At 48.1% G+C, this 10,000-nt stretch overlaps 1 protein-coding gene across 1 annotated transcript in view; it reads left to right on the top strand.

Moving 5' to 3' along the window:
- Positions 1-4,283: 4,283 nt before the first annotated feature.
- The window catches only part of LOC115189952 (fibroblast growth factor receptor substrate 2-like), an 11,903-nt gene continuing 6,186 nt past the window's right edge, over positions 4,284-10,000 (top strand). Inside the window, 4 exon segments of the mRNA XM_029748477.1 lie at positions 4,284-4,352; positions 6,040-6,131; positions 9,650-9,674; positions 9,677-9,835. Of these exon segments, the coding sequence (XP_029604337.1) occupies positions 6,066-6,131; positions 9,650-9,674; positions 9,677-9,835 (250 nt within the window). The 5' untranslated portion in view covers positions 4,284-4,352; positions 6,040-6,065.

The raw sequence follows: 10,000 nt of genomic DNA, 5'->3' as shown, positions 1-10,000 counted from the left end.
GGCGGAGCTAGGCTGGGTAACCTCAGACCTTGATGGAACCGGGTTACCTGAAAGCTGGGCGGAGCTAGGCTGGGTAACCTGAGACCTTGATGGAACCAGGTTAGCTGATAGCTGGGCGGAGCTAGGCTGGGTAACCTGAGACCTTGATGGAACCGGGTTACCTGATAGCTGGGCGGAGCTAGGCTGGGTAACCTGAGACCTTGATGGAACCGGGTTACCTGATAGCTGGGCGGAGCTAGGCTGGGTAACCTGAGACCTTGATGGAACCAGGTTAGCTGATAGCTGGGCGGAGCTAGGCTGGGTAACCTGAGACCTTGATGGAACCGGGTTACCTGATAGCTGGGCGGAGCTAGGCTGGGTAACCTGAGACCTTGATGGAACCAGGTTACCGGATAGCTGGGCGGAGCTAGGCTGCATCATGGAGCTAGTCACTCATTTCACTGTGTTCCAGTAAATCATTGCATCTTCAAATCCTAAATCATCTTGTTGTATCATATCAAATAAACAGATTTTTAACTGTCCATTGTTGGGTTGTGTCGAATTAGATATTTTTTTGTGTGTATGTATTATCAATCCCTAATGTGTCCGAGGCCTTTCTGTAAGCAGAGAGACTGCCTCTACAACCTATTTCTGAAAGTAGGTTCCTTTCAAATGTAGGTTCTAATATGGAGCTAGAGGTTCTCCGTGTGTAGGTTCTAATATGGAGCTAGAGGTTCTCCGTCTGTGTGTAGGTTCTAATATGGAGCTAGAGGTTCTCCGTCCGTGTGTAGGTTCTAATATGGAGCTAGAGGTTCTCCATCCGTGTGTAGGTTCTAATATGGAGCTAGAGGTTCTCCGTCCGTGTGTAGGTTCTAATATGGAGCTAGAGGTTCTCCGTCCGTGTGTAGGTTCTAATATGGAGCTAGAGGTTCTCCGTCCGTGTGTAGGTTCTAATATGGAGCTAGAGGTTCTCCGTCCGTGTGTAGGTTCTAATATGGAGCTAGAGGTTCTCCGTCCGTGTGTAGGTTCTAATATGGAGCTAGAGGTTCTCCGTCCGTGTGTAGGTTCTAATATGGAGCTAGAGGTTCTCCGTCCGTGTGTAGGTTCTAATATGGAGCTAGAGGTTCTCTGTGCGTTTGCCTCAGAGTGCTGAAGGATGGCAGGAAGACACAATGTCCGCCTTAGGCAGATTCTTTTCTGTTTTATGAAAGATTGAGTAGGCAGATATAGCCTGGAGCCTCCCAATCTAATTAGTCTGGTGTGACACACACACACACACACACACACACACACACACACACACACACACACACGCACCCATACACACGTACCACTCACAAGCACACACGTATGCACACACACACACAATCTTGACGCCCCATTTATCTGGTTAATACTCTCTACCCGTCGCTCAGGTGTCAGCCAGTCAGCCAGTCAGTCAGTCAGTCAGTCAGCCAGTCAGTCAGCCCCCATAGTCCACCCAGTCTGTATATTTCTTCATTTGTATTGCCCCCACCCTCCACTTTTCACCTGCAGCACACCTCCTCTTCACTGTCATCTTGTCTTTTATTCTCTATTACCTGGCATGTAGCGCAGTGTCAAGACAGAGTAGGGTTCTGTGAGGGGACTTCATCTCTCTGTGTGTCTCTGTGTGTCTCTCTCTCTGTCTCTCTCTCTTTCTCTGTGTGTCTCTGTGTGTCTCTGTCTCTCTGTCTCTCTGTCTCTCTCTCTCTCTCTCTTTGTAAAGCACTGTAGTAATTGCAGCATCCATGCTTTACTCACTACTCTCAGCCTGATCTGTAGTGTGTTGGAGTCCTCTCTACTAATGTACTGTCATCTGTAGTGTGTTGGAGTCCTCTCTACTAATGTACTGTCATCTGTAGTGTGTTGGAGTCATCTCTACTAATGTACTGTCATCTGTAGTGTGTTGGAGTCATCTCTACTAATGTACTGTCATCTGTAGTGTGTTGGAGTCCTCTCTACTAATGTACTGTCATCTGTAGTGTGTTGGAGTCATCTCTACTAATGTACTGTCATCTGTAGTGTGTTGGAGTCATCTCTACTAATGTACTGTCATCTGTAGTGTGTTGGAGTCATCTCTAATGTACTGTCATCTGTAGTGTGTTGGAGTCCTCTCTGATGTACTGTCATCTGTAGTGTGTTGGAGTCCTCTCTACTAATGTACTGTCATCTGTAGTGTGTTGGAGTCCTCTCTACTAATGTACTGTCATCTGTAGTGTGTTGGAGTCCTCTCTGATGTACTGTCATCTGTAGTGTGTTGGAGTCCTCTCTACTAATGTACTGTCATCTGTAGTGTGTTGGAGTCATCTCTACTAATGTACTGTCATCTGTAGTGTGTTGGAGTCATCTCTACTAATGTACTGTCATCTGTAGTGTGTTGGAGTCATCTCTACTAATGTACTGTCATCTGTAGTGTGTTGGAGTCCTCTCTACTAATGTACTGTCATCTGTAGTGTGTTGGAGTCCTCTCTACTAATGTACTGTCATCTGTAGTGTGTTGGAGTCCTCTCTACTAATGTACTGTCATCTGTAGTGTGTTGGAGTCCTCTCTACTAATGTACTGTCATCTGTAGTGTGTTGGAGTCCTCTCTACTAATGTACTGTCATCTGTAGTGTGTTGGAGTCCTCTCTACTAATGTACTGTCATCTGTAGTGTGTTGGAGTCATCTCTACTAATGTACTGTCATCTGTAGTGTGTTGGAGTCCTCTCTACTAATGTACTGTCATCTGTAGTGTTTGGAGTCCTCTCTAATGTACTGTCATCTGTAGTGTGTTGGAGTCCTCTCTACTAATGTACTGTCATCTGTAGTGTGTTGGAGTCCTCTCTACTAATGTACTGTCATCTGTAGTGTGTTGGAGTCCTCTCTACTAATGTACTGTCATCTGTAGTGTGTTGGAGTCCTCTCTACTAATGTACTGTCATCTGTAGTGTGTTGGAGTCCTCTCTACTAATGTACTGCATCTGTAGTGTGTTGGAGTCCTCTCTACTAATGTACTGTCATCTGTAGTGTGTTGGAGTCCTCTACTAATGTACTGTCATCTGTAGTGTGTTGGAGTCCTCTCTACTAATGTACTGTCATCTGTAGTGTGTTGGAGTCATCTCTACTAATGTACTGTCATCTGTAGTGTGTTGGAGTCATCTCTACTAATGTAACTGTCATCTGTAGTGTGGTAGGAGTCTCTCTACTAATGTACTGTCATCTGTAGTGTGTTGGAGTCCTCTCTACTAATGTACTGTCATCTGTAGTGTGTTGGAGTCATCTCTACTAATGTACTGTCGTCTGTAGTGTGTGGAGTCATCTCTACTAATGTACTGTCATCTGTAGGTGTTGAGTCCTCTCTACTAATGTACTGTCATCTGTAGTGTGTTGGAGTCCTCTCTAATGTACTGTCATCTGTAGTGTGTTGGAGTCATCTCTACTAATGTACTGTCATCTGTAGTGTGTTGGAGTCATCTCTACTAATGTACTGTCATCTGTAGTGTGTTGGAGTCCTCTCTAATGTACTGTCATCTGTAGTGTGTTAGGAGTCATCTCTAATGTACTGTCATCTATAGTGTGTTGGAGTCATCTCTACTAATGTACTGTCATCTAGTAGTGTGTTGGAGTCATCTCTACTAATGTACTGTCATCTGTAGTGTGTTGGAGTCCTACCTACTAATGTACTGTCATCTTATAGTGTTTGGAGTCATTCTTACTAATGTACTGTCATCTGTAGTGTGTTGGAGTCCTCTCTACTAATGTACTGTCATCTGTAGTGTGTTGGAGTCATCTCTACTAATGTACTGTCATCTGTAGTGTGTTGGAGTCATCTCTACTAATGTACTGTCATCTGTAGTGTGTTGGAGTCCTCTCTACTAATGTACTGTCATCTGTAGTGTGTTGGAGTCCTCTCTACTAATGTACTGTCATCTGTAGTGTGTTGGAGTCCTCTCTACTAATGTACTGTCATCTGTAGTGTGTTGGAGTCATCTCTACTAATGTACTGTCATCTGTAGTGTGTTGGAGTCCTCTCTACTAATGTACTGTCATCTGTAGTGTGTTGGAGTCATCTCTACTAATGTACTGTCATCTGTAGTGTGTTGGAGTCCTCTCTACTAATGTACTGTCATCTGTAGTGTGTTGGAGTCATCTCTACTAATGTACTGTCATCTGTAGTGTGTTGGAGTCCTCTCTGATGTACTGTCATCTGTAGCGTGGTTGAGTGCATTTGAATGACAAAGCATTAATACCAATATTGAATCTCTGTCTCTCTCTCCTCTGTAGGCTGATGTGAGAGGACCATGATGAGGACAGGCCATGATGAGGACATGCCATGATGAGGACATGCCATGATGAGGACAGGGTGAGAAGGTGTGACTCAGGACCCAGCGCTGGGGAGGGCACCTGGAACATTGATGGATACTGCATATAGGTTAGGCCTGTGTGCTGTATGTCAATGTCAGCAACTAGTTGGGACTGGATATAGGGACTAGAGAGAGACTAGTAGTGGTTAGATATAGGGGACTAGTAGTGGTTAGATATAGGGGACTAGAGAGAGACTAGTAGTGGTTAGATATAGGGGACTAGTAGTGGTTAGATATAGGGGACTAGAGAGAGACTAGTAGTGGTTAGATATAGGGGACTAGAGAGAGACTAGTAGTGGTTAGATATAGGGCTAGTAGTATATAGGGGACTAGAGAGAGACTAGTAGTGGTTAGATATAGGGGACTAGAGAGAGACTAGTAGTGGTTAGATATAGGGGACTAGAGAGAGACTAGTAGTGGTTAGATATAGGGGACTAGTAGTGGTTAGATATAGGGGACTAGAGAGACTAGTAGTGGTTAGATATAGGGGACTAGAGAGACTAGTAGTAGTTAGATATAGGGGACTACAGAGAGACTAGTAGTGGTTAGATATAGGGGACTAGAGAGAGACTAGTAGTGGTTAGATATAGAGGACTAGTAGTGGTTAGATATAGGGGACTAGAGGGAGACTAGTAGTGGTTAGATATAGGGGACTAGAGAGAGACTAGTAGTGGTTAGATATAGGGGACTAGTAGTGGTTAGATATAGGGGACTAGAGAGAGACTAGTAGTGGTTAGATATAGGGGACTAGAGAGAGACTATAGTGGGTTAGATATAGGGGACTAGAGAGAGACTAGTAGTGGTTAGATATAGGGGACTAGTAGTGGTTAGATATAGGGGACGAGAGAGAGACTAGTAGTGGTTAGATATAGGGGACTAGAGAGACTAGTAGTGGTTAGATATAGGGGACTAGAGAGACTAGTAGTGGTTAGATATAGGGGGCTAGTAGTGGTTAGATATAGGGGACTAGAGAGACTAGTAGTGGTTAGATATAGGGGACTAGTAGTGGTTAGATATAGGGGACTAGAGGGAGACTAGTAGTGGTTAGATATAGGGGACTAGAGAGACTAGTAGTGGTTAGATATAGGGGACTAGTAGTGGTTAGATATAGGGGACTAGAGAGAGACTAGTAGTGGTTAGATATAGGGGACTAGAGGGAGACTAGTAGTGGTTAGATATAGGGGACTAGTAGTGGTTAGATATAGGGGACTAGTAGTGGTTAGATATAGGGGACTAGTAGTGGTTAGATATAGGGGACTAGAGAGAGACTAGTAGTGGTTAGATATAGGGGACTAGAGAGCGACTAGTAGTGGTTAGATATAGGGGACTGGAGAGAGACTGGTGGATAGATCCTGGATAGAAGGGAGTTTGTGTGGTGGCGTTACTACAGCCTGCCCTCTGCTGGCCGTTATGGGGAAGTACAGCATCATCCAAAGGCAAATGTGTAAAAAAAAAAAAAATACTTACAGTAGTGAGTTCATACATTTTCCTACTTTTCCCCGTACTGGTCCCCCATGGGAATCGAACCTACAACCCTGGCATTGCAAGTACCATGCTGTTAATTTGTCTTGATATCTGTTTGATCTGAAATGCAGCCATGTGATGGTAAAGGTTCCAGTGCTAGTCAGTGTCAGCTTGTCCAGGTTGCCGTTCCAGTCTGAGTGATAATGTGTTGTCTCTCCTCTGTCCTGTAGAGATCAGATGGTGTTCTGAACAAGCCATGGGAAGCTACTGTAGCTGTCCTGACAAAGACTCCATCCCTGATAAGCATCAGAGCAAATTCAAGGTGAGTTCCCTTCTCTTTTTCCTCTCTGTCACTCTCTCTTCCGCTGCCTCCTCCCTCCCGCTGCCTCCTCCCTCCCTCTGCCTCCTCTCTCCCGCTGCCTCCTCCCTCCCTCTGCCCCCCTCCCCTCCCTCTGCCCCCTCCCTCCCTCTGCCCCCTCCCTCCCTCTGCCCCCTCCCTCCCTCTGCCTCCTCCCTCCCTCTGCCTCCTCTCTCCCGCTGCCCCCTCCCTCCCTCTGCCCCCTCCCTCCCTCTGCCCCCTCCCTCCCTCTGCCCCCTCCCTCTCGCTGCCTCCTCCCTCTGCCTCCTCCCTCCCGCTGCCTCCTCCCTCCCGCTGCCTCCTCCCTCCCTCTGCCCCCTCCCTCCCGCTGCCCTCCTCCCTCCCTCCCGCTGCCTCCTCCCTCCCTCCCCGCTGCCTCCTCCCTCCCTCTGTTAAAGTACAAAAGGGAAAATAAATAAACATAAATATGGGTTGTATTTACAATGGTGTTTGTTCTTCACTGGTTGACCTTTTCTTGTGGCAACAGGTCACACATCTTGCTGCTGTGATGTCACACTGTGATATTTCACCCAGTAGATATGGGAGTTTATCAAAATTGTGTTTGTTTTCAAATTCTTTGTGGATCTGTGTAATCTGAGGGAAATATGTGTCTCTAATATGGTCATACATTTGGCAGGAGGTTAGGAAGTGCAGCTCAGTTTTCACATCATTTTGTGGGCAGTGGGCACATAGCCTGTCTCTGTCTGTCTCCCCCTTCCGTCTCTCCCTCCCTCCCCCTCCTCTCTGTCTCTCCCTCCCCTCCTCTCTGTTGTCTCTCCCTCCCCTCCTCTCTGTCTCTCCCTCCCCCTCCTCTCTGTCTCTCCCTCCCCCTCCTCTCTCTGTCTCTCTCCCCCACCTTTCTGTCTCTCCCCCCCCCCCTCTCTCTGTCTGTCCCTCCCTCCTCCTCCCTGTGGTAAAGGATCATTTCTACCTCGGGTTATAGGGTGGTAGTGTTCTATCCAGGGCTTCCACAAGGACAGCTAGACAGACTGTGTCTGCAGTATAGTATGTGTACAGACAGGTACTGTACTGTTAGTCAGACCAGACACAGCTTGGCTTTAATGGCCAGCTAGGTAGGGTCATGTGATACCAGTAATATAGCAACAGATGACTGGTCTGGTTGTTTCTGATATGTCAAATCATTAACCAGTCAGCCTGACTCTGGCCCTCTGCCTGCGACATAGCTGCTTTTGTCTAGACCTGATGCTAGTGCTACTGCTAACACTGTGCTGTAGACCTGATGCTAGTGCTACTGCTAACACTGTGCTGTAGACCTGATGCTAGTGCTACTGCTAACACTGTCCTGTAGACCTGATGCTAGTGCTACTGCTAACACTGTGCTGTAGACCTGATGCTAGTGCTACTGCTAACACTGCTGTAGACCTGATGCTAGTGCTACTGCTAACACTGTGCTGTCGACCTGATGCTAGTGCTACTGCTAACACTGTGCTGTCGACCTGATGCTAGTGCTACTGCTAACACTGTGCTGTAGACCTGATGCTAGTGCTACTGCTAACACTGCTGTAGACCTGATGCTAGTGCTACTGCTAACACTGTGCTGTCGACCTGATGCTAGTGCTACTGCTAACACTGTGCTGTCGACCTGATGCTAGTGCTACTGCTAACACTGTGCTGTAGACCTGATGCTAGTGCTACTGCTAACACTGTGCTGTAGACCTGATGCTAGTGCTACTCCTAACACTGTGCTGTAGACCTGATGCTAGTGCTACTGCTAACACTGTGCTGTAGACCTGATGCTAGTGCTTACTGCTAACACTGTGCTGTAGACCTGATGCTAGTGCTACTCCTAACACTGTGCTGTAGACCTGATGCTAGTGCTACTGCTAACACTGTGCTGTAGACCTGATGCTAGTGCTACTGCTAACACTGTGCTGTAGACCTGATGCTAGTGCTACTGCTAACACTGTGCTGTAGACCTGATGCTAGTGCTACTGCTAACACTGTGCTGTACATGGCTGTGTGGAGTGTAGAGGGTCAACTGAGATCACATGGATAGATACATCAGGGTCTTTCTTCACAAAGTGTAATATGACTTTTAAGTGTCTTGTCACATCCATCCCAAATTGAGACCTAGATTTTCTCAATGTTTATCACAGACTCGTTTCACTGATGGTTTTCTCATCTGTTCTGTGTGTGTGTCTCTCTCTATGCCCCCTCTCTCTCTCTCTCTCTCTATGCCCTCTCTCTCTCTATGCCCCCTCTCTCTCTCTCTCTCTCTATGCCCCCCCTCTCTCTCTCTCTATGCCCCCCCTCTCTCTCTCTCAATGCCCCGCTCTCTCTCTCTATGCCCTCTCTCTATCTCATGCCCCCTCTCTCTATATCTCTCTATTGCCCCCTCTCTCTCCTCTCTCTATCCCCCCTCTCTCTCTCGTCTCTATCCCCCCTCTCTCAATCTCTATGCCCCTCTCTCTCTCTCTCTATGCCCCCTCTCTCTCTCTCTCTCTCTCTCTATGCCCCCCTCTCTCTCTCTCTATGCCCCCCTCTCTCTCTCTCTATGCCCCCCTCTCTCTCTCTCTATGCCCCCCTCTCCTCTCATCCTCTATGCCCCCCTCTCTCTCTTCTCTTGCCCCCTCTCTCTCTCTCTATGCCCCCTCTCTCTCTCTCTCTATGCCCCCCTCTCTCTCTCTATGCCCCCTCTCTCTCTCTCTATGCCCCCTCTCTCTCTCTCTCTATGCCCCCCTCTCTCTCTCTCTCTATGCCCCCTCTCTCTCTCTCTATGCCCCTCTCTCTCTCTCTATGCCCCCCTCTCTCTCTCTCTCTATGCCCCCTCTCTCTCTCTCTCTATGCCCCCCTCTCTCTCTCTATGCCCCCTCTCTCTCTCTCTCTATGCCCCCCTCTCTCTCTCTATGCCCCCTCTCTCTCTCTCTCTATGCCCCCCTCTCTCTCTCTCTATGCCCCCCTCTCTCTCTCTCTATGCCCCCCCCCCTCTCTCTCTCTCTCTCTTATGCCCCCTCTCTCTCTCTATGCCCCCCCTCTCTCTCTCTATGCCCCTCTCTCTCTCTCTCTCTATGCCCCCTCTCTCTCTCTATGCCCCCTCTCTCTCTCTCTCTCTATGCCCCTCTCTCTCTCTCTATGCCCCCCCTCTCTCTCTCTATGCCCCCCTCTCTCTCTCTATGCCCCCCTCTCTCTCTCTCTCTATGCCCCCCTCTCTCTCTCTCTCTCTCTATGCCCCCTCTCTCTCTCTATGCCCCCCTCTCTCTCTCTCTATGCCCCCCTCTCTCTCTCTCTATGCCCCCCTCTCTCTCTTCCATGCCTCTTTCTCCCCCTTCTCACACTCTCTCCTCTCTACACCTGTCTCTTACGCTCTCTCACCCTCTCTCTCTCACCCTCTCTCTCTCACCCTCTCTCTCTCACCCTCTCGTCTCTGTCTCTCTCGCTATTCTCTTCTCCCCCCACCCTCTTTCTCTCTCACCCTCTCTCTCTCACCCTCTTTCTCTCACCCTCTCTGTCTCTCTCTCAAGGTGATAAATGTGGATGACGATGGTAATGATTGGGCTCAGGCTTGATGGAGCTGACAGAGGAGGAGCTTATCCTCCACACCAGGAAACGTGACACTGTCAAGTGGCCTTACCTCTGTCTGCGTCGCTACGGTTACGACTCCAACCTCTTCTCCTTCGAGAGCGGGCGACGATGCCAGACTGGACAGGGTACGCACTGACTTGGCCTACTTTCTCTCACATATTATCAATCAATCAATCAAATGTATTTTATAAGGGGACCTCCTGAGTGGTGCAGCGGTCTAAGGCACTGCATCGCAGTGTTTGAGGCATCACTACAGATCCGGGTTTGATCCCGGGCTGTGTCGCAGCCAG

The sequence above is a fragment of the Salmo trutta genome, unplaced genomic scaffold (genome assembly GCF_901001165.1).
Source record: "Salmo trutta unplaced genomic scaffold, fSalTru1.1, whole genome shotgun sequence".
Taxonomy (NCBI): Eukaryota; Metazoa; Chordata; class Actinopteri; order Salmoniformes; family Salmonidae; genus Salmo; species Salmo trutta.
This window is presented reverse-complemented; position numbering and strand designations above follow the sequence as displayed.